A 25,516-nucleotide genomic window follows, 5' to 3' on the forward strand; every position below is an offset into this window, starting at 1 on the left:
AAGTTGATTTTGTATATACTACATTGTAGTTGTAACACAAATTTATGCTTTTTCAGGCAGACCTGGTTTACGTCAACTATGGCACAATTGAAGATTTCCTCAATATTTCAAAAATTATTGACCTCGACGAAAAGATCTGCATTGCTCGTTACGGAAAGATATTTCGTGGTGATAAAGGTATTTTCCATTCTATTGCCTACTTCCTCGAACATAACGAAACTTGAAGCAAATTGTAACAGAATATTTGTACCCGAATTGTAACAGAATATTTATTCTTTTTTAGTCACTCATGCTGAACAGTACAATTGCTCCGGACTTATTCTGTACTCAGATCCAAAAGATTACGCGGTTAAAGGAAGAGGAGTCTATCCTAACGATTGGTATTTACCGGGCACTGGTGCTCAACGAGGCACCGTAAAGCAAGCTGACGGAGATTCATTAACACCATTTTATCCTTCAATAGGTCGGTGACGAAAGAAACTGTGAAAAATATAATTAGTAATATGCCAATCAGACTAATATTAATATAAATTATGTTTATTAATAATTAGTTATTTTGGCTCCAGGTACGGCTTGGTACAGAAACGAGACAAAGTCAGAACTTCCCAAGATTCCTGTGACCCCGATAGGCTATGATGACGCCATAATGTATTTGGAAAAACTTGGGGGTGAGGAAGTACCAACGAACTGGAGGGGAGGAATGAATATTACTTACAGATACGGCCCTGGATTTGCTGGAGAATTTTCCACGAGGTAATGAAAAATGTACTTTTCATATTTATTCCAATTTAAAAAATATTTCGTTTTTTACAGTATGATGAAGATGCATGTGACAACTAAAAATCAGATGGCAACTACAAAAAATGTAATCGGATATATAAGAGGAAGTGTTGAACCAGGTAGAAATTGTACTTTTTTCAGCTGTTAAAGTCATTCTGATTGCATAAATTGAAAAAAAAAATAAAAAAAAAATACTTAAAATGTTGTGTGGTTGAAGGCTATGTGACAAAATAAGTCAATTTCAAGTATACCCAGATAATTTTAAACAAAATGAGTAATTAAATAAAATATTTTGATTCGTGTCAGATATTAAGACAAAGATTTAATTTTTTCATTCATAGACCGATATGTCATTATCGGTAACCATCGCGATGCTTGGGTATTTGGATCAATCGACCCCTCATCAGGTACTGCAACATTATTGGAAATGGTCAGAAGTTTTGGACAAGCAGTGAAACAAGGTTGGAGACCAAGAAGAACATTGGTGTTTTGTAGCTGGGGAGCCGAAGAATATGGGTTGATTGGTTCTACAGAATGGGTTGAAGTAAGCTTGATCTAATGATCTTTCCTTTCTACTTGTCTTTTTAATGTGTAACTTTTTGACACGAAATGAACCTATAGATCATTTTCTCATTGTTGGTATTTTTCTGCATGCTGTTGTGAATAAAACATCTCTTCTTCTCTTTAACTACTAGATCAATTGCTTTGAAATTATCAGTGTTCAAAGATTGTTGTTGTCGCTAGAAGGCTATTTCTGGGGGACCCATGGGATTCGTTTTCCACCTTGAATTTTTATGTTCTGATGTAATCCAAATTAAAAATTGCGCAACGTATGACGGTTCCGCGTTTGCGATCTGGTGATCCGTCGAAGTCGGTAAGACTAAAGTACCATTGCCGTGAAAATTCGATATTCGTACTACTTCGCTTTGACGTTAGTGTCCATATATTTGATCATTGCTCTCTTGTTTTTACATAGGTTATATCTTACGAATCTAAAGTTAGACAAACTTCTTTTATCAATTTTCAGGAATTTGTAAAAGTTCTGGGATCCCGTTCAATAGCTTACCTTAATGTAGACGCAGCAGTTACAGGAAATTATACAATCCGTGTATCAGGATCGTCTAGCATGAAACAAGTTTCTTTTGATGCTGCTAAAACTGTTTCAAATCCAAACCAAAACGAAATAGCTAATGGACGCAAGAGTACATACGACACGTGGCTACACACAAGTGACGGAGATGAGCCGAGGTTCGTTTTAGTATCGTTTTATAGAAAAAAAATCTAACGGATTGATAGTCATCTCGACTAAAAGTAGTCTACTCGACCTGAAACTCCATGAGGTGTTATGGATGTTCCCCGAGCATCGATAACCTTGTTTATTTCGGTAACAATAACCAATTTCAATTACTGTAACTGTTAAGCGGCACGTGATTAAATATATATATTAATGATGGTTTTGAACAACCAATTTGTAAACAAAAACTCCCGAAAACACCCTCAAATAAATATCTATACTTCTGCTATAGTAAATGAAAGGGAGAATTTTTTGGGGTTCAGGGTTGGGGAAACGTCCATTAGTATATATATGAGAAAAATATCTCATTTTTAGTCACTTCTGCTGTTGTCAGCAATTGGAATGTACTAGCCTATGTATTGACTGTCTTATATTTAGGTTTGTTCACGTTGGTTCTGGAAGCGATTTCGCAACTTTCCTTCAACTCCCGGGGATCGCTGTGCTAGACTTTGAATATGAATTTGATACAGTGGTAAGTGCATTATTTTACTCTTTTCGGACTTCTGCTTAATATTACAATTATGATATTTTCTGAAGATTGACGAAAAGAAAAGTACCGAATTTAAATTTGTCAGGCTCTTGAGATATCCGGATACCCGGTTTATCACTCTGTCTACGAAACGTTTGAATACATGAAAGCTTTCGTGGATCCGGATTTCTCATGCCATCAAGCAACAGCAAGAGTAGTTGCCGAAATCGCACGACAACTTGTAGACTCACCCATAATTCCATTCAACGTGGTAGACTACGCTAACTCAATAGCTTCAGATAAGGATACAATGTTGTTTTATTATGGAAGCATGATGGAGGAAAATGCCATAGATACAGGTGCTCTCTAATTATATACTTACCGAGAATGATACTATGTCTATGGGAATTCCGTCCTTCAATATGCTCTGAGGTATTGCAGAGCTTCGCTCTAAATAAAGTCTATTGCTACGATCACCAATATGTTTATATCGTATGTGGGACATTCGAGTTTGACATATCTCACTCGCTTTACATATGCCCTGGGTAAAGTAAAGGAATTTGTGAATTCAAATAATGTGAAGCCAGGAATTAACGAGCAGTTATAGATCAAAAGTATATATAAGAACATAACGTTTTAAGTTGACCATATTGCAATTACATTGATCAACTATTATTACTGCTTTTACCGCATTCCCCTAGTTTGCGCTAAATTTAAACAACTCTAAAACTACCTGAAGTTCTACTCTGTGCTACAATTTTAGGAATTCTAGATGAAGCTGTTGCCAATCTAACTACAGCAGCACGTAGTCTTCACAACAGAATTGATGGAATTGATATTACAGAGTAAGTGTATATTTTATGTTCAACAATAAATTGACAGGCACAGATATGCTCAATACACATATTATGTTATTTATCGTCTTTAAAACTTTACATATTTTGTCCTTGCAGTGCCTTAGCAGTCAGGTCAGTAAACGACCAACTTATGCAACTGGAACGAGCTTTTATCGACAAACAAGGCATAACTGGGCGATCTGAAAAAAGGTAGGTGAACTGATAATTGCATATCAGAAAATAATTCTTATCTATGTGAAACAGGCACTTGGAAATAACATAATAATTCATTGATAAGATAATATTTTTCCTTTTCATATCACCATATATCGTAAAATGACTTGTAATCATATTTCAGTCACGTGCTCTATGCGCCCAATCTTCATAACACTTACGGATCTTCAGCTTTCCCGGGACTTGTTGATTCCATGTTTGAAATTGACTCGGATGCAAATCAAAAAGATCGATGGAATGAGGTAACGAATTTTTGTTGTTTCCTGGGATAGGCTTATTGTCTTTGCTTTAACAAATCACATTTTGGAGTTTGTAAGGAGTCACGTGGGAAATTACCGCCCGCAATCAAAGCTGCGCATAATTTTTTTTAATGACGGCGAATATTTTCTAAATCATATTCATATATATATATATATATACAGTAAATTGTAGGTTTTGTAGAAAGCCTGATCATACTCCGATGCTGGTGATTCCCAGAAGTAACGTTAATCATTCGTTTTCAACAAGGGCGGACACTTTCCGTAATTTTGGGGGGGGCGAACTTGGATCGCCTACCGAAAAACACCGCGCCATGTATTGTCACGTAACAATAACCTGTCGATGTCATTCTCTAAGTATTAGAATGTCATTTTGCTATTCATATATCGAATACCTAGGCTGCTTTGCTTGGACACGGAACTTGCGCGTTACTGAACCAATTTCTTGAATATAAGCCCACGGCTCTTGCTAACAAACAGAAACGACAAATTTGAGGAGTCATATTGGGTTATTGTTTCAATTCCTAGTTCTACATAAAGCGCACTAACGCCGTTTCGTAAAATTAGAAATGCAAAACAAAGTAACAAGCTATTGTGGGAAATTTTTCCTAAATTTTACCAAGGAATTATGATTTGACTAGTAGAATTTCCATTATTGCCGATTTATTAAATCATCATTTGAACTCGAAATAACATTCAGGATTCACGCAATGACTTTGCAGGGTTTTTATTCATAATTTAATACGAAAAAAACAGGCACGAGTTCAGGCGCGCAGCCAGGATTTTCCATAAAAAAAGTCGGGTCAAAGTCGGAAATTCCCATTGCCGTCTGTAACAGTCACCGCGATTATGCGCTCGCTAAAAGAGCCGCCTTTTTAAGCGTATAATGATTTTTCTGTTGCGTAAAATATTCAATCCATGTCAGCCACGAGATTCTGAAACGTCCTTATTTATTAATTTAATTGTGTGCAACGTAACTCGCGATTGCGACTTCTTACGTCAAAATAAAAACATTCGTGAACTAAAATACTACGTCGATTTGTGGACATAAAAATATGGAATAAGCTGCCAGATCCATTTAATTTTGATACGTATTTTTGCAATCTTCCGATATCGTTATCGCCATTACAAAAATCTCTATATCTGATATAAAATCCCGTATAGTACAATTTTACTTCATACAATGAAAATAATTATGAAGTATACAAGTAAAACAAAAATACAAAATTCACCGCCTCGAAATCCACGCCGAACAGTCGCCGCGATTACGCCACTTGTTAAAAGAGCCGACTTTTCAAAGAAAAATGATTTTTCACTTGTGCAAAGTAATCAACCAAAGACCGATACGGGCACATTTAAAATATTAAAATTTATTAATCTAATTGTCTCAATTTAAATTGCGGTTGCGTCGACAGAACAAGAGCCACTCTAATTATTTTTAAAAATAAAACCTTTCGAAAAATCTGTATATTTTCTGTCAATTCTCATGGAGTAAAATTTATTTCAGTACAATAAAAATTAATCGAATATACTTTAATTATCTTGTATATCATCACAAACCGGGAAAAAGTCGCGTACTCAACCTTGTTTAAAGGCAACACGAAAATTTTCGACGTCAATTTAAAAGTAATGAATAAAAAGGCAAATCCCGCTCACAATTAACCGTGTTTCGATTTTAGTAACGAAATGTTTTTGAAGGCCAACCAACTATAATGTGTGCCGTAGGAACACGAAATTTTGCGATTTTCGATGCCTAGAAAAGCGTTTTTAGACTGTCGCGGGCCTCAACAAAACTTATATTGTTTACGGTTTTATTTATAGTATTTTATATTGCCGCTTCTCAATCAAAAAATATAGATCTCCGATTTTACTCCTTCATTTGTCTTTAGAATCTCACCGCACCGCCGATGAACTTCTAAAAATTCTTGCCGGGTTCATAATTCCGTGCTAGTACAAAAATAAAATGATTATCATAGTCATCGTGTCATAAATTTGTGGAAAATTTGTGATTTAATGAGAATAAACGCCAACGTAACAGGTCACAATGATGAAAACAATCGGCGATTTTAGCAAAAGGCAATTGAACGCGTTATTGGTGACTTTTTCAGTTTTTAAAAAAATTCAAAAGGAGGGGGGGTATCTTTTTCAGATAGTTTCTGTGGTCTGATAAGTCGAATAAGTAATTGCTTTGATATTTGCCCGCAAATTATGCTGGGCCTTGCACGAAATCCATAACGTGAAAAGATACGTCCAGCGGTGAAAATTGTTTAACTAGTTTAAATCTATTTAATGTTTTAGCGATAATGATTAACTGTTGTAATGAAATACAGTTTGCCTCTTTCACTTATCTCGCAAGTGCCAACAATAACACTATTGAAAGATTTTGACAATGAGAAAACCATATTAAATATTAATTAGTTGTGCAAATCCGTGGCGCGTGATCGGCGGTGCGTTTGAAGACGGAGTATTACCCGTGCGGGTGCGCATGTTTCACAAAAATGTAAGGTGCTCCGAAGGCGCTCTGGTCTACATTATTGTAAGAAAACAGTTATAATATCGGTAACTAATAACCGTTTAATCGCGCTCGACTATCGCACTTTTCGGAAATGATAATTTTGTAAGGCGGAAACAACATGTGTAAAAATTTTTTTGCGAAATTATTGGGGGGGAGACCGCCCCCCTTCGCCCCCAATGATGTCCGCCCCTGGACTTTTCAAGGTCATTTCTAGTTTGTTTCCACTCCCTTTAAACCAATTCCGCAGTTAGTTAATTATTGATTTTGCCTCTCTTTTATTTGATAATATTCGTAAGACTTATATGTTCAACTATGATATGATCGAAAACAGTGCAAATAGAGCTACGCATGTTGCGTTATCATTTGAACCACTATGACTCGACTTGCGGCTCGGAGGAATTTTAACCCTAACCACTCATTATTAAAAGTAGAGCGTCTTGACGAATAAAAAGGTGGGAGCTAAGCTATCCGAAATCCACCCACTGAAACAAAACTAATAGACGGTCACCAGCAAAAGCAGAATAATTGAGGAAAGGACGGTAGTCGGGGATATATATGATATATATTTGAAAGCGACCAGTTGAAACATACTTCACTCGATCTTAGCAAACTATATACATTACAGTGTGTTATCCAATTCAGGTTCGTCGTCAATATTCTATACTCTTGTATCACATTGGTTCTGCTGCGTCAACACTGAGAGATGTTACACCAATTAAAGGATACTCCAATCAATAAACATTAATTTAAATGGATTTATTAATTAATTAATAATCAAATTAATTTCAAATCGTAACGATTTTTTTTATTTTGAAATTGGAGATATTTTGTTGAATCAAATAGTACATATACCCATTTGGATATTTTTTGTCAATCATATTTATATATATACAGTAAATTGTGGGTTTTCCTGAAAGCCAATTATAGTCCGATGCTGGTGATTCCCAGAAGTAACGTTTATCCTTCGCTTTCCAAGTCATTTCCAGTTTGTTTCCACTCCCTTTAAACCACATAGACCACCTTTCTGTGTTTATACATACACCACTGCGGGAACTACTATGAACGGTTCATAATTACTCATGATCTAGTGTAAAATGTTCTCAAGTACGAGACTTGAAGGAGGATATTATGAACTGTTTAGTCTATCGTTGGCAATAAAAGTACTTACATGTATCAGTATGCGGTCGCGTTACGCCATACATGTATTAGTCCACGAAGTTTCATGTAAAGAATTATCAGCCCGTTCACGTTATTATGAGGTCGGTATATATTGAAAGGGTGAGCGTCGAGGCTGAATTGTTTACCAAGCTCGCAGGCAAGGAAACGAGTTTAAGAATTGGTAAATTGCGGAAATAATACATGGCGTGTTACCGTTTTACAATGTGACCGATTCGCGCGCTCGCGTCAAAATGCAATTTTAGCTCAGTGCGAATTCGGAAAGAGAGTGAAGGGTATCGTGGATTGGGCAAGTGAAGTTGAATATCATTAGTGAAGACAAAAATCGACGGCAGGTACAAAATAGCACGGGCATCAAAATTTGTTAAATATTAATTTCAGTGTCTCCCTTCCATTCACTCGTGAGACTCATATGTTCAATTGTACGATTGGTTTCGTGTTTGAAGATATAGCGAGAGCGTTAATAATATAGATAATTACTTTACGTGTTACATTGAGACAAAATTACAAAATTTGCCGGCAAATTTGCGAAATTCAAAATTATATAAATGCGTTTAGTGAAGTAAGATGTGAAAAATGTAGATGAACTATTGCTGATTCGATCTCAACGTTTGATAGGTAAGCGGGTTTCAATATTAGAAATCAAATAGGCATAAACCATGGCAGTTATCTAGCTAGAAAGGCGTTATTATTTGATCCTAAAGAATACAGAGAGTAACAATTTATATACAGAACTGAAGGTTCACACGAAAAATGTATCGAGATGGTGAACGAGAATTGAGAATATCGATCCAAATTCAAACCATTTTTAAAATATTCACACAAGAGAATAAGACATAAAGATAGCACCGTAAGCACTAGGGCTGGGAATGGTTAACCGGTTACGATTCATTTTAACCGTTAACTCAGGTACTCAACCTTGTTTAAAGTCAACACGAAAATTTTCGACGTCAAAGACGTCTCAGGTGACATCTCAGGTACAAATCATCTTTATAATGTACAATTTCTTCAAAATTGATTACGACATCGCCAATTTATTTCCTGTGGCTTTCAAAATAAAAGAATATCACTAACTTGATTGGTAAGAACCCAATAAATGTGAAAAATAATTAAAGTACCAAGATTACCGATTATGAAAATTTGACAATGACAAATTCCGAATCAGTTTTCGGTCGAAATATATTGTTCACGATTTTATTGCAAAATCGTACATTTAATGTCATCCAACAAGTGCGCAGTTGATGCTGTTTTCTTTATGATATCTAAGACTAGAAGTTGCTCGTCGAACATTGAAAATTTGTCACATAAATAACATTTAATTAATAACGGAATCGGGTTTTACTGAAATACTTCCGTACGCTCGAAGCACGTTGCATATCTCTTGCAGCAGATCGATTATGAAACAATCTCAATTCGTGAATAATTTGGAGCGATACTGCGATAAGATCACCAGAAATTGCTTTGTAACCATTGTGGCTTAACAAGCTAAAATTATAAATTATTACGTGAGACATCACGCTGCGGTTAACCGGTTAATCTTACCCGGTTAACGGTTAAAGTGTTTTCCCTGAAATTCCCAGTCCTAGTACGCACATTATGCTTTAGGATTGTGATAATTATGTTCGTGTTACTCGTGTATATTTTCTGTCGTCAGAATAATTATTGAATTTCTTGCCTGTTAAACCTTATGGCGTGTACCATTATTCATTATAATAATAAAAATCATGCGAGAATGAAATAGCCTATATTCAAATACTTCCGAAGCTATTTTCTGGTAAATAATAGTTTCTAGTGTGGATCGGGTTTCTTCTCGATGCTACAGTCAGCGTCCTTTCTCTCCCCTTTCCAGTCCCAATGTACTTGTGCGATTGGAGATGCGATGCTATTCTTGATTTCACTATTCTATGCTATTCACTATTTTGACAGCTTCTCACTACTCAAATTGTATGGGTTTTGAGCGACAATAAATAAACCTTTTTATGGGATGGATAATTCAAATTATTATTAATATAAATTACTCCCTAAACGATGTTAACCTAATAAGTTTAGCATTATTTGTGAACATTTCATTTTTCATCAAATAAATAAACAGAAAATACAATTGGTATATAGCATATTTGAAAATGAATAAATCAGAAATCAGAGATATTGCAGAGGATTTTTTGGACTATCTGGTAGAAAGGAACTTGATACGAACTTGGTACAGACCAGACTTGGCATGTCATTTCAATGACTTTCGTGATGAACGGCGTATGATGGGATACTCTACAATAAGCTTTTCCTCGGCGCTTTATGCTCTATGCCACTTCGGAAGGCGAGAACTGAGTGTAAGAAATGGCACGACAATTGTCTTTCGCGGTACACCCGAATTCAAAAGTCGTTCGATCAGTCAAACCAATACAAATTGGATCGACAAGTGGAAATTAGAATCAAAGTGGATAAAAATGGAAGTGACCAGTGAACAGACATCGGAATCAGTTACGGGACAGTATACAAGAAAAATCACGGAAGAATCGTTCAAGTTCTCTTGTATAGAAATGCTAATAACAAACAAAATATCTTTGGGTGTTGTTTTAGAGCGATGCCAATTGTTGTCAAGAAGTCAGAACTTCGAAATTTTAGATGCCGAAAACAACATTGTCCTGTCACCTAATTCAAGTCAACTTATCGCGGTAAGATCACTTTGTAATGTCGAAGTTAGCAGTACAGAGTTGGAGGTGACGCTAAGAGTTGGGAATGAGCGCGAACTTCTCATTAGATATTTGAAATTCGAAATGGTGTCGGACAGTGACCTGTCTTCTTCGTCTGAATCAGAGGAAAAAACTCAACCACAAAGTAGAGGTGAATATATTTCGCTAGATAACTTCATACCCGGAGAAAGACCTGATATGCTTTATGAAAACGACCTTAAAATGAAATGGGGTCTACCCCCATGTCACGTTCCAAACGAAGTTAAAAACGCGATTAAAAGAGGCGTGTACAATCCGAATAAAATACTTGCTAGCAGGAGTGACACTTTGATAAAAGAAGACTTGCAACGCGCACTTGAACCCAGCAATTATAAAAGCAAGTTCAAGAGACTGTTACATATAGAAGAATGGAAACATCAACAGGACATAAAGATGTACGACATGCGGGGTGTTACTTTGACGCAACGAAAAAGGGGAAGTAAGCTTCTGTACTTGAAAGTTCCGGGCTTGGCTGAAAAACGACCTTCTGTCCTCCGTGGCGACAAAATATATGTGAGAGCAATTGGAAGAAATGGTCATCTGGAAATTGAAATATATCAAGGATATGTTCACCATGTCGAACAGGAAGAAGTAGGGCTCGGTTTCGATTCCTGGATTTTTCGAACGCACATAAAAAACAAAATTTATTTTGTTCGTTTCGAATTCAACCGCCTAGCTTTGAAACTAATGCACAGGTCAGTGGAGGCGATGTTTTCTCGGCCTGACATACGTGAAATCCTTTTTCCTGTAAATCCTCCCAGGTACCTTCCAACTAAAGTACTGAAAATGTACAATAGAGATATTGATAGCAACGAAGAGCAGAGGGAAGCGGTTCATAATATCGTCGAAGGAATTACAGCCCCAGTATATATTATATACGGACCTCCAGGAACAGGAAAAACTATTACTATGGTAGAAGTTATTCATCAAACTCTCAGACGCCACCCTTTGAGTCACATGCTCGTTTGCGCCCCATCCAATAGCGCTTGTGACCTTTTGACAAGTCGACTCCTTCTTCACGTAGACAAACGAGAAATTCTTCGAATGCATGCCGCATCAAGAAATTGGGGAGAAGTACCAGAAGATGTAAAAGATGTTTCAAACTACAGAGGAGAATTTAGGTTTCCCGCTAAAGAAGAACTGATGAAATGTCGTATCATTGTTACGACTCTAATCACAGCTGGGCGTATTGCGTCAGCAAAGTTCCCAAAAGAACATTTTGACAGAGTATTTATAGACGAAGCTGGACAGGCAATGGAGCCGGAGACTATGATAGCCGTAGCAGGAGTACTTTCAGAGAATGGAAAAATGGTTCTGGCTGGAGATCCTAAGCAATTGGGTCCAGTAATTCGATCTTCGATTGCAAAGAGTTACGGCCTGCAAATATCATTTCTTGAAAGATTGATGTCCACCTGTGACATGTATCAAAAGCACAATACTGATTACAGACCACAATGCATAACCAAATTGTTAAAAAATTATCGTTCTCATCCGAGTATAATAGCAGTTTCAAACGCGGAATTTTATGACGGAGAACTAAAGGTTTGTGCCAACGAACTGCAAAGAAATTTACTTTGCAACTGGGACGTCTTACCACAGAAAAATTTTCCTGTCATATTCCATGGGATGCAAGGGGAAGATAAGAGAGAATCAACAAGTCCTTCATTCTTCAATCTACAAGAAGCTAAGCAAGTCACAAAATATGTTAATCAACTATTACAAATCCGAGGCAAACAAGTGAGGGCGAGTGATATTGGTGTTATCACTCCTTACCGAAAGCAAGTTGAAAAAATAAAAAAAGCGTTGAACAACAATGATATCAAAGTGGGAAGCGTCGAAGAATTCCAAGGACAAGAAAGGAGAGTAATAATTATCAGTACGGTACGTAGCAACACACAGCACTTGCAATTCGACGCTGCATTCAACCTCGGATTCCTCCGAAATCCGAAACGTTTCAACGTTGCGGTAACTAGGGCGAAGGCTCTATTAATCATAATTGGTAACCCGGAAATATTGTACCTAGACAAGTATTGGAGATCGATGTTGACGTACTGTATTGAGAGCAATGGTTATACTGGAATGAGATTTAATCGCTCTCCAGTGCCGGCAATAATTCTTGAGCATTCAATGAAACCCTTAAATTTGACCTCAGAAGAAAAAGATGAAAATATCGAGGATCAGATAACCCCACAATGGCGGAAAGATCCATAGACATGTAAAATCTTGACCAACTTTTCATAAGCTCAACGTTCATCAAAGAATTTTCATTGAAGATTTCACTTGCAAAAATCTCATCCCATTCTTATAACATGCTTTTCTATAATTTTTAATGAAATGCCTTTTAATGAAATGGCCTTTATAAGTCGACAATCTAGGAAGTTATGAAGTTTGTTTCTAATATTTCCATACTTCCATCTCATGGCAAGCTGTTGTTTTTAGGAAGTTAACGCCCTCAACACAAGTTTATTCAGCCGCGATAAACAGTCATTTATTTTGTAGTTTCTCACTTATTGTTTGTTTTTACTCTCCTAACCCACTAATTGTAATTGGCAGCAAAAGAAAACGATTCTACGCATTGTCATGGTAGATTACAACTGATTTTGACATTATTGACTATAAATAAGGATGGTTGGTCGGGTAACTGATTAAATATAGTAACCAAAAGTTTTTGGTTGTTTATTCAGCTAAAAATAATTTGCTATATATATTTCTACCGTGATCATTAATTCAAATGAATTTAAAATGGTAAAAGCCGAAAAAATGTGACAAATAACTGACAAAATGTGGCTGATGGCAATAGAAATATGGTAATGAGAAATTCTGGTCAGTTCCCACAAAGCATATTGTCAATGATTCATGAAACAATTTTGACGATATACGAACGTTTTTCGTATATGAAAAAGCAGCAAATTTCTGCCGGGAATATATTAGGCTTGAGAGAAAGTCATGCGCGAACCACCAATTTTTTCTTGAATCCGACTTTCAAATCGTTTTTTTCCTGAAGTTTTATACAATACATAGCTAAACATGATCAAATTCGATTTACTCGTCAGCACTATGCTTTAAATAAAATCTTTGTGCTCAAGTTTTTAGCGTGAAAGTACTGCTTCCTGCAATAAATAATAAAGCGTTGGTATTTCATGTATGAATAAATCTTGAACATTTTTCTTTAGGTTTGCCTAATTTGTGATGAAATACTTCATCCTGATCTTTGCTTGGCTTTTTCGGCAAGGCTTATTTTACGTACCGTATTTGGTGCAAATTTTCAATATATATATATGCACATTGTTATATTTGTGGATGCTTCTATCAAACTGGTTTAAAATGTAGTTCAAGTTAATTTGTTCTAATACATTTACATTAGAAATGTGTTTCGAGTCTTTATTTAGATCAGGGTTCTCCAACTCAGAATATATCATGGGCCATTTGTTTATTTCGTCACAATAAAAATGCGGCATGAAATTACAAAATTTACAATTTAATTGTTACAATAAAATGAAATATGAACGTGGAATAACAAGGAGAAATTTTTTGTTGAACCGGACTCTTGATGTTAAATAACATGATAAAATTACACATAGTTAAAATCGTACTAAATCTAAACCATGACGAATCTGAACCATGAAAAAATTGCCTCGTAGGCCGCGTGTTGTAGGTTCCTGATTGAGACCATTGCAATAGATGTGTACTAACAGTTTTAAGTCAAGAGTGTCAAACTCGCGGCCTTCGGCCAGCCATCCATAATTGTTATACTTCGCGAGGTTTTTTTTTTTCGGAAAGCATAAATTTTTCGAAATATTAATAACCGCAGCCAAAAAGTGGTCACGTGAATTACAATAAAAATATAGCCCATTTTTTTTTCAAGTTAAAACATATTTGAGGATAAGAGGGAACAAATCTTTCAGGGGCAAGTTGTTGCAACACAACTCCCGGCCACAAAAATGGACTGATTGGTTCAACCTCAGCTAATTTGTAATAACGTAGTGATTTTTGACATGCTTGATCAATTATAAAATCAGAACGTAAATGGCCCGCGGCCGCCTCAAAAGTCTGCAAGATTGACATCCCCTTTTGATTAAACAAGTTTTTTGTGCCCAAACTTGGTATTTTGTGATTTATGGAGTTCACAAAACCGTATACTTTAGTTTAGACATTCATAATTCTCATTTGAAAACTGAAAATTACTATCGGCATAATTAAATGTTGAAGCTAAATGCAGTATGTACGTGATAGATTGATAAAAAATTGTAACATATAAATTGTATTGTTAAGTAACACGAGTCAGTGGTTTGATACAAATTTCGGTCAACGAGAGTTCCCAGTCAATGCGGGATACCCATCGTTTGTAGGTATCAAATTCAGCTGCTCGGCCATCTGTTGTACAAGACTACATTTTTATTGGTTTGGTTATCATTTCAAAATCACGTACTTAGTTAGCTTTATTTCAAATGTTAATGACCACGGCGGCGTTGTCTATGATTTTCATGTTTAATTTCTTCACAACTTCCCACTTTCTTTTGTGTGGGTCGAAGAGTTCAATTGTTTTGTCATACGCGTCTTTTCTATAGTCACCACCAACTGCATAAATACAACCATCAATCACACAAGCGCTAAAATGCGATCGAGGTACGGTCATGCTTCCAACGGATGTCCAGACTTTGCTGATTATGTCGTAGACTTCAACATCATTCACTCTTCCTTGTTGTCCAACACCACCCAGTACATATATACTTTTGTTGAGAACAGCACTGGCGCAATCGTACCTGGCGTTTTTAATTGTTACCGCCTTTGTCCATGTTTTCGAAACAGGATCATACATCTCAACGATATTCGTAGGGCTATCCATTCCTAGCCAATTTGTTTCTTTGCTAGCTAGAAGTTTTCCCCCAATATAGTAAATCATATCGTCAACGCCTGCAAGACAACCATTAGTTCGTGGAGTTGGAACTCCAGGTATATGAGTCCATGAATTCAATAAAGAATCGTAACATTCTCCGCTGCTGTTTGAATATATCTCGCTTTTATTTCCAGATCTTTTAGTATGGCGTCCAATTTTTGTCTCTGAAATTGCATTTCCATTGACGGCTACAGGGATAGATCGGCCATCAATTACATAGACAAACCGCCCGATTGTAAACGAGGTTGCGCCAGGCTCTCGCTTGGTGTGCATGGTGGACATTTCGACCCATTCTGACTGCTTTTCTTTCCAGGAAATTCTATGCATTGCCTTTTTGACCAACATGTATAGATACTCTTCAATAACAAAAATGAAAACCGGATTTTCAGTAAATGAAAAGCCGATTTTTACGTTTTCTATATCATGCCATTGACTTGATATCGGTTCATAAGATTTAAGAACTTTGGAACTGCGATCGATCATAGCTATACTGCACTTGCCTTCATTGGATACTTGCCGAAACAAGGCGTCCATCAACATGTCTTTGCATACATCTGAGAATTTCAAAAGATCATCATTTCTAACCGTGTTTTGGAGGAAGTGAGATGGCATCTTTTCCATCTTCACATGCTGGAGCATATCCGGAAAATGATTTTTCCTTTCCACGACGTCATGTTCTATCCAAAATTTCACAGCTTTCCATAAATTAACTTCTGAACAATAACGAACATCATGGGATTGGATCAAATGCATGACTTCTTCTTTGTCTAGATATTTAAAACCCGGTTCGAAAATAACGTCATCAAAATTATTCAGTATAAATTTGTTAGCAATGTTTTCCGCTTTTCGACATGAAAAATTTCGTCCCAGATTCTTGATAAAAAGACAGGATTGCAAATTAAGGACATCTAATCTATTCGAATACATGATGACTTTAAATATTGCCTGCGCAACAAACAACTTGCATGGATCAGATTCTTGAATCAATTCGTCTTTCCATATTGTAACGCGGATAAATTCTTCTGGATATTCTTCTAACCTCAAGAGCTGAAGTAACTCATGCAGATCTTCTTTCCTGTTTTCAACATCATATTTAATCCATGCCATAGTTGCGTTCCACAGCGATATCACTGTGCTGATTTGAATATCATTGGATTTCATGAATTGAACGATATCATCCTTACTGAGATCAACAAAACTTGTTTTGCCTGAAACCGAGTCGAAGTTGCTCAAAATAAAATTATTTGCTGCTACTTCGAGATCCTTGCAACTGTATGTGTGTGCTAAGTGCTTTATGAACAAGCAACTTTGTAGGTTGATTTCGCCCATTAATTTTTCAAAGCACAGCTCTGTTAGTCCATCTAAATGCAGAAAGCGAGACGCGTGTAAAAGCGTTTGTATCGTTTCAAGCGTGGGAGTTGCTTCCCCTGTGTACATGAATTCAATGCACTGTTTTACGGCTTCCGAGTCAAGATCAGTCATCTTAGAATAACCGTCTCGAAACTCTCCGTGTCATGAGAAAACATGGCGGAGAAGTATTCGGAACAAGAAGCCAAAACGACGCGATGCAAACGGAAAGCTTTATTGTTTACAATGAGAGTAAAGTCACACAAAAAATTGTTCTTTCTGCAACTGTTGAGAGTCTTCAAAGTGGAAACTGCATGAAAATGCATTTTTTGTTTACGGTATAAGCTCATAATTTAGATTTCTACCAAATCTGCTGGTGTATAAAAACAGATATATCTATTGAAAGAAGTAGCCTGAAAAAAGTTAATTTGATATAAATTTCCCTTAAATATTGCAAGAAACATTTCTGGCGGATATAAACATCACTAATGGTCATTTTTGTTTTGATTGCTATTCTGACGCAAGAAAAACATTAGGATAACCGGAAAACTTTATTGCCAACTCTATAATTCAGATCGAAACCCAAAAATGATTTGTTATTAATGATGATTCATGATTGAATTGACAAATATGTGCGATTGGTGGCATCGTCGTTAATACATTCTTTTCATTTCGTTCGGTGTGAAAGAATAGCATGTTTTTCTCTAGCCCAAAGACACACAAAAGAAATCGAAAAATCTATTTAATACTGACACCTCTTGATCTCAGGTGTATAGTAAATTATTTGCTGTAACCGATTTCTATGTTTTCTAGTCTCTCGGCTGCTAAATAAACGCGTATCCTTGCATATTGGTATATTTAAAAAAAACTTTCTACCAAACCCTCTGAATAAAAATACACGTGGGAGAGATATGAAGCAATCGTCCAATATATAATTGACCGCACGCACTATCGCTATCTATATTGTACCAAGTGCCAAAATGATATCTTAGCGCTCAAATACTTCCATACATCTCCACAGTTCTCCTTATTTTCGAGTATCTATTATAAAAAGTTGCAGCTGTGAGTGGTGACACATCGTAGGAGTGTGTATTGGGAATTCTCAAACATATCACGTCATCACTCGAGCGCGAAAGAGCTAACCGTATTGAATGACATTGAACGATGTCGGCATATCTTAAGACTGACACTCTACAAAGCTATCTAAAATTAGGACAAATTGGTGTGCAATTGACATCCGCGATGATTGATATCAAAATGAAACATGTATTGAAAAAGGATAAGATCTTTAACAAAGTGAGCAATGCGACCCAAAAGAAGCAAAGTGACAATATAACGGACAATTTGAATAAGTGTAGTCATTCCTTCCTTTTCTAAATACTTAATTTATTGATGTTAGATTTCCAATTTTATCGGACTACGTCTAACAACAAAACAACTGCATTTCTTCTCCAAAATAAATATGAAATTTTATCGTTCTATGACAGCGATCGGCAACCTGCGAGTGGTTACAGCAGTTTTCTGTTGGAAACCATAGAGATTCAAAGAAAAGAAAGCCATACAGCTAAATAATCCTCACTAATTACACATCACAGCGGTTCCCAAAGTAAATGTCGCGAGAGGTAAATAGGTCGTATTTAATGTGATTCAAATATGTAAAAACATACTTTTTATTTTCATTTCACAAGTTCTTTTTAATTCGTCATAAACTGAATTATTGCATCATTGCTGTTTCATTTGTCTTCTTCTTAGTACGAACTAGAATCTAGATTATTGCATCGTAAGTGGATTTTCGGGAGTTTTTATATAGCCACTGACATGTGCCCTATGGATCATTTTGTTGAATTTGCCAGTGGTTAGAGATTGCTGTTGTCGCTAGAAGGGTATTACTTGTAAAACCTTCTATTGGCTCTATGGAATTGGTTTTTCATCTGCAAGTTTTGTGTGATGAAGTCATCAAAAATTGCGCACTGCATCTCGGCTCCGCAATTGCATTTCAGCCATTTGGTGGTCATCGAAATCGGGTGTTTTTTTTAAGAAGAAGGCTACCGGTACTGCTTCGTTATGGCCTCTGTGTCCATATATTTGACCATTGCTCTCTCCCCCTTTGCATCGTGCTGAATCAAATTCTTGCTATATTTATGTTTAATAAATTCCATTTGCCCGGCTAATAAATATTTGTATCATAATTATTGTGAGTGTATAACTATAATCCTGACACCGATAATGTTGCTCGTGAGTACAGATAGTGTAAACCCACAAGTAGTCTAATTTGAATTAAAAACGACATTAGTGAGTCACACTTGTGCGAGCAAGTTTTTTCACAGATAAACCATGTCTTATCCCCCGTGATATCACTAATTTTTGACAGTCATATGAAAAATTCGCTTCGCATTGCTACATCGTACATCTCAGCGAATATTGACACAGTTGTTAGCGAAAAGCAGTGGCCCGCGCAATTATTAGTTAATTACATGTGGCCCTTCGGCCAAAAAGGTCGGACGACCCTGATGTAAGCTCGGTGGGTTACGCTTTCGTCTGCCATCAAGTCCATGCATCTAGAAAAGCAACTGGCTAACTGGTTTCATACCCAAAATGGATGAACTGGTGATTGGACGAGATACCGCGGTTCGTCATATGATTAGTTGTTACTTATCGATCTTATGATCAGTAAGTATGTTGATAGGTATTTGTCTGTCTGTTAGATGAACGCGTTAGATCTCACGAAGGCGAGGTTTGAATCTGCTCCAAATTGCATGTGCATTCATCGGTTCCATTACATTTGAACCCACGTACATTTGAACCCATGCCAATTGCACCTGTATGCTATTGCACCTATGGAATTTTTTTTTGTTTCACGGATAGTTAAACCCATACTAACCCTAACCCATGGGTTTTACCACCCGCATATAGATTGAACCCGTGGATATACGCATGGGTTCAAATGTACGTGGGTTCAAATGTACGGTCACCGCATTCATCATATCTCGGACCAGAAGCCTATTGATTTTGGATGAATTATGTCGTATAATTAGCGAGTTAATAATTAATTAGTGATGGGACACGTGGTGTCACTATAGAGTCATGAATTTAAACCGCAGTTTCGATCGATAAGTCTTCGGTCCCCGACCGATATTCTCGTTGATCTATTGATTCTGTACTACTTTGTCGTGTTTGTGCGAGATGTACGTTCAGTTGTCTTCCCCTCGCTCTCTATTCATTGTTTGTGATTGATAGTACTTCTATACACGACAAAATAGATACCAACTGACAGCTCTAACTCTGATCATTTATTCACTCATTTATTCACAGTGGTAAAGCATCATTTATTATGTGTAACCCCAGCTAATTTTTCCAGTATTATCTTCGTGAAAACAATTGGTCCCATCAAATCACAGGTACAAGAAAATTTTTTACTTCTATTGATTCCTTATAGCAGTGACGACATTTTCTGTTCTCTACGATGTGTTTGATCGAGCGAGTGCGATCTATTCTAGTATATATATATAATCTTGGTTACGGTGACCAAGTGTTCATTGTCATTACCAGAAATAATAATGTCAACGTACTACAATCATAAATCGGTATTACACTCTACGAAAACTTGCTACAAATAAGCCCGCCGTGCCTCGAAGTGGGAAAATGGAATAATTTTACTGATTCAAATAATACGAAAACTATTGTTAAATTTCAACAGATACAGCCACTAAAGGGTGAATCAATTGCAAATTTTCAGTATTTTTTGATGGAAGAAGTCGCCAAAGAGCTATTAATTTTCATTTTTTTGAAGATTCTGTGAGACCGACGGGACGCGATTGCTGTTTACTGGTGCCCAGCCTCAACAGTTATAGATAAACATGAGGGAAGTCTTTTTCTTCGGCTTGCCAACACTAATACGGTATCTGAGATTTGTATATTTGTGGAAAATATATTGAAGCTCTTCTTCTGGCATCTCTCTATCGTGTCTGCGTTATTTTCGCGATAAATATACACTTTAAAATTCGTCAGTTTATACCAGTACGAAAAACAGCTAATCAGTGTTGCAAATATGACAATGCTGATATTTGTTCGTATCCAGAGTGATATTCACATCTAGAATCAGATAGTGCCATATTACCTGGCTTAATAGTTCTGAATTTCCAAAACATCCTCAGAAAAAATTGTTAAAATTCGGTATTTCTTGGTGCACATCATGCTTATTTACAAATTGACACGTCATCATAGGAATATTTGACCTCTGTCTGTTTGGGTGCGCCATGTGCAAATTCTATAGCTAGTGCATCCGTGTCAAACCCAAAAACTTTTTGGGGCCGCATGTTTTCTAGTTTTGCCGCGGGCCGCACATTCAATAATACGTCACACACAATGATTTATTTTTAAGAAATATGAAAAAGGAATAAAAAGAAGTAATAAGATAAAGACAGCATAGTATAGTTTAATGTCATTCCCTAACTTGTAATATCGACTAGTAGAAAATTGTAAATAAAATGTGCGATGCTCATTTCATTAACATTATTCCAGCCAGGAAGCAACACGCTTCGGCCGCGTGTATAATGACGTTGCCATTATGTTGGGGGTCAGTAGAAAATTTTGCGCGGGCGGCACAAGTTTCTGAACTTACCCCGTGATACCAATCTTGTTTACGCCCCTTGTTCGTACATTATATCGTTACGCCATGATGGTTGCACATTGTTTTTCACCTGTTTCGAAGTTTTTGGATCGACACAAATGAATCGCATATACTTTTGTAATCATTAATAATTACAAGAGACCAACGCTCAAATATATGGACACGTGGGCTAGAGCGAAGCAGGTTAACCTTTGACGTTACCGGTACCGTACCCTCAAAAAGTTCCGGGTTTTCAGTCGCAAGAATTTTCACAGTCAACCGTCACGCTTGGCGGATTAAAAACGTGTTCCCATATTTAAAAATTAATACAGCGTAATTTTGGATGAAATATTAGATCTTATAAGATTCATAGAAAATTCAGGAATAAATGAAAGTAATAGCCTTCTGGCAAAAAAAATCAATCTTGAACCACTGAAAATTCCAAAGCAATTGGTCCAGTATTCGAAGAGAAAATCGATTTTTTAATGATAATAATGACGAAAGAAAATAACAACAACAAAATTTTGAAACGATCGTTATGACCACTAAACGTGTCCAATAACATTATAAATGTGAAGGCAGCACATTTACAACCGTAAACTGCACCCATCGACATTTTCCCCCACGGGCACTTGGTTTTAGCAACCGCATATAGATCGAACCCGCGGATATACACACGGGTTCAAATGTACGGTCACCAAATTCATCACCTCACCGTTAAACCAATTGTGCAAGACAAGAGAGACGTGCTTCGAGAAGCTATAATAGATAATAGAAAAAATGGAGAGCGAGAAACCACCATGACATGGCAAAAGCAGAATTTATATGGAGAAACAACGCTCGTCCTCATTTTGTAATATTGCATCATAATAATGTCTACCGTTGCGTGCTGTTTTCAACTTAGAGCAGGGTCGGCCAACCTTTTTGGCCGAAGGTCCCCATGTGGTTTACTAATAATTGCGCAGGACACTTAACATAGTAGTTATGTTTTGCTACACCGACTACAAGTTAATGAAAAAACAACAATACCCTCACACCAAACTTTCACAATTATTAGAACAATACAACTATTGTTTCCCAACCCTAGATGGGGCGCCATCAGACAAGTTTCGCCAAAGACAAGCCAAGACGCTTGATCATTTTTATCACAGCATTTAACAAACCAATGCCTCTAGTCATACCCTTAACAGGGACAATGACCGCGAGCTCCACTGTAATTGCATATCATCATATGCTCCCTGCAAGAAGATCGCCAATTCGCCAACTAGGCAGAAAACTTGATGTCAGTGCTCTCGTCGAACGTCAAGGAATACGATGAAATTTTACCCGTTTTTGCAATTAAAGTTTCCGCTATAGAGTTCCCAAGCTCTTCAACACGACGAGTTATACGGTCTGTCTTGACAGGCTATTTTTGCAAACGCTTTTTTTTTATTTCCGGTCGTAAAACACTGGCAACCCGAACAAAACATTCGTCACGATAATAACCGAATTGCGTAAGTCATTTTTGGCGATTTTGAGTGTTTTATAAAATAGGTATTTATGTAATGCTGCGCACTTGTCTGTTAACTCAGATTTTATTTTTAGAATTCCGAAACCCATAAAAATGGAGATTTAGTATGACATGCAAATTTGTGCAATTGTTTCGTCATAATGAATTATCATTGTTACCGCAGGACTATTGTGACGTCACAAGGACAAAATAACCTCGGCGAAGTATTTTCGAGGTTTTGCATCTCGGATTTTAGCTTAGCGCGTATTAATTTGAATTTGTACTACAGTATAGAAAGACGTGCACTTGTGATATTCACTGTCCGAGTCCAATTCACCTTGGTTGGCTCTTATATTGGGTGCATTGCTGTTTCATTCTTTATATTTAATCTTAGTCTTATTTCGGTGGGTGTGCAGAACGTGTTATATTGATGAAATATATATTTTTAAACATAAAAAATAATGTAATTGAAACTGATACTGATACTGAGATACTGTAGATACTGAGAATTACATTCGTTTTTGGAATGTTTAGTTTTCAGGACTGGTGCATATAGTAAAGTTGCAAAATTGCGTATGTCCCCAAGTCATAGACACATTTCTGCCTAAGTCAAAGTGCGCCATTATGACGTCACTTAACTGCGTCGTACAAATAACTTAAATCCGGCTACGATCAAAAAATGAACCATGGCAAATTATTGACTCTCAATGGCATAACAATATCATTAGAAAGTTTTTTACGTTTTTAGGACTTACGCAATTCGGTTATAAGCGTGACGATATATAATATACATTCCATAACGAATTCTCTATCTGGCACATATGGCCCGCGGGCCACGGGCTGGACGACCCTGACTTAGAGCCTTTCACCTTCACCTAAAGGTTTTGCTCGAAATGGTATAGGCGGCACAGTAGTTCGATGTAATTTTCCAACTTTTTAGTAGAAATGTTCTATCTCTCAGGAACGATTACTTAAATCCTCTATACTGATAGTAGCGCAGAAGTTATACTGGGAGTCATAGGGTAACGAAATATGGTCCATACGTGTCAAATTAGGGGTGCCGGAATACGGTCGTCGATGCGTGTCAAAATAGGGATGTCAAAATAAGATCAATGCGTGTCAGCTTAGGAATGACGAAAGAGAAGGCATGGCGGCGCCAGCGCTACACCGTCGTTTATGAATTGGAAAATGCGCATCAAGTGTAGCATGCAGTTTGAACTTATAGGGACAGTACAGCGATATGTATGCTACACCAATTTATTATTATTTAGGCTCTACTCTTTTAGAGTATTCCGCCACCCTTATTTTGAGACGCATAGACCTTATTTCGCCTTCCCTATAGTTGTACTCATTGACCCTATTTCGCCATCTTTGTTTGCACCGATAATTGACTAGGATTTGTAAGCAGATAGCCAAACTTGCTCTCAGCCTTACTACGTAGACAAGGCAAATACAATAATATCTAATCTAACAGGGAGGTGCAATCTTTTTTACTGGTGGGCCGAATACACGAAACGAAGTGAAGCGGCGGGCCGCACTTAGAAACTCTACATACAAAAGTCCCTGAATACGAAAAATTTGTAGTTTTTATTCGGTATTTTTCTGTTCTTTCTTCTTACCACCTGTACCTTAAAGAATTTCGTACTTACGAAGGGGTTTCCGTAATTGGAACAAAATTAATTTGTTCTAAGCCACTTCGTAAGTAGAAAATTCCGTAAGTACGGACGACCTTTACCTGAAAATGCATTAATCCGTTTCCAGCCCCCACAAAACTCGGACATAATATTTGACAGGGCTAAGCAAAAACCGTGGGGAGTGGGAGGACGGCGGTCGGAGGAGAAGTTAAAAGTTGAAATCCAAGAGAGAACGTAATGTACGATAATGAGCACACGCACTTGAAATTCAAAATATGAATTTATTCTTTTTATTCTGCAGTTTTATTGATATTTTCTCTAGTTTTAACTGTTACGCATATCTTCGTCTTCGCAACTGAAACTGAGTGAGACTTATTGTACGTACCCGCCGGAAACGAACGGACCAATAGGATGGCAGATAGATGATTGGCGTGTAGCAGGGCAGGTACAACGGACTTTAATTTTTATATTGCATACGACACTATTTGTTTTTTTGCGCGCTGATTTGAATATTTCATATCGGCTGTTATGATTTTATTTTTGATTATAAATTAATACCGTCAACATAAACTGAACGATATTGTCATCAACGACGCAGCGATAGAAATAATATTTAAGAGTTATGTTATATTCTCTGAATTGCAAGAAATTAAAAAATTTGCCCTTATGTTCGGTCACTATCGTAATGAAATGATGAAAACAATTAATTACAACACAATCTACTATTAAATTTATTGTCGAGGACGCACAAACTATCTCGACAAAATGTAAATATACGATAATAATTATAAAATATTTTCAATAAAATTCATCCTCGACTTGTCATGGGCACGTCAAGTCAGCGCTAATTGAAATCAATTCATGCCGACTGTAATTTACAGCCGCGCCGCATACGACTGCCTTCGATTGTAATAAAAAATAAAATAATTGTTAAATGTTTTAAATCCAAACGTTGAGAACGACGCTAGGATATGTACGTCTTACTCGGTATTCTTACAAACACGAAAACGATAATCGAAGTTCGCGATATTCGAATGTTAAATTCGAATTGGACATCCGTGGTTCAAGCACTGCATTAAATTATCCTAAATTAGAGAAAAAAAGGTCACTACACGCGTTTTTTGTTTTCGGTTTTCGGCCTTTCGTATGTAGAAAATCTTACGTTAGTCAAAGCAATATTTTTACGAAAAGAATTCTCGTGAGTTGGATTTTTCGTATCCAGAGCCTTTCGTAGGTAGAGTTTCTACTGT

At 36.8% G+C, this 25,516-nt stretch overlaps 3 protein-coding genes across 4 annotated transcripts in view; 2 read left to right on the forward strand and 1 right to left on the reverse strand.

The window, feature by feature from the left end:
- Positions 1–25,516, forward strand: part of LOC120343978 (putative N-acetylated-alpha-linked acidic dipeptidase) — a 35,831-nt gene that overhangs the window by 2,558 nt on the left and 7,757 nt on the right. The window contains exons 4-15 of one of the 2 annotated variants that reach the window (XM_078114741.1): positions 57–177; positions 284–463; positions 567–753; positions 814–899; positions 1,122–1,324; positions 1,808–2,028; positions 2,453–2,546; positions 2,650–2,902; positions 3,307–3,388; positions 3,497–3,589; positions 3,738–3,855; positions 7,028–8,413. In XM_078114741.1, the coding sequence (XP_077970867.1) occupies positions 57–177; positions 284–463; positions 567–753; positions 814–899; positions 1,122–1,324; positions 1,808–2,028; positions 2,453–2,546; positions 2,650–2,902; positions 3,307–3,388; positions 3,497–3,589; positions 3,738–3,855; positions 7,028–7,123 (1,734 nt within the window). In that variant the 3' untranslated portion in view covers positions 7,124–8,413. Of the gene's footprint in view, positions 1–56; positions 178–283; positions 464–566; positions 754–813; positions 900–1,121; positions 1,325–1,807; positions 2,029–2,452; positions 2,547–2,649; positions 2,903–3,306; positions 3,389–3,496; positions 3,590–3,737; positions 3,856–7,027; positions 8,414–25,516 lie in introns of those variants that run through there. The other variant, XM_078114736.1, reaches the window with a different exon arrangement.
- Positions 9,202–12,564, forward strand: LOC120325536 (putative helicase MOV-10). Its single transcript, XM_078111730.1, has one exon. The coding sequence runs from the start codon at positions 9,685–9,687 to the stop codon at positions 12,499–12,501; it is 2,817 nt and encodes a 938-aa protein (XP_077967856.1). The 5' UTR covers positions 9,202–9,684; the 3' UTR covers positions 12,502–12,564.
- Positions 13,575–16,918, reverse strand: LOC144422022 (uncharacterized). The gene has a single exon (XM_078111733.1). It carries the CDS (start codon positions 16,667–16,669, stop codon positions 14,735–14,737), a length of 1,935 nt encoding a protein of 644 aa, XP_077967859.1. The 5' UTR covers positions 16,670–16,918; the 3' UTR covers positions 13,575–14,734.

The sequence above is a fragment of the Styela clava genome, chromosome 1 (genome assembly GCF_964204865.1).
Source record: "Styela clava chromosome 1, kaStyClav1.hap1.2, whole genome shotgun sequence".
Lineage (NCBI taxonomy): Eukaryota > Metazoa > Chordata > Ascidiacea > Stolidobranchia > Styelidae > Styela > Styela clava.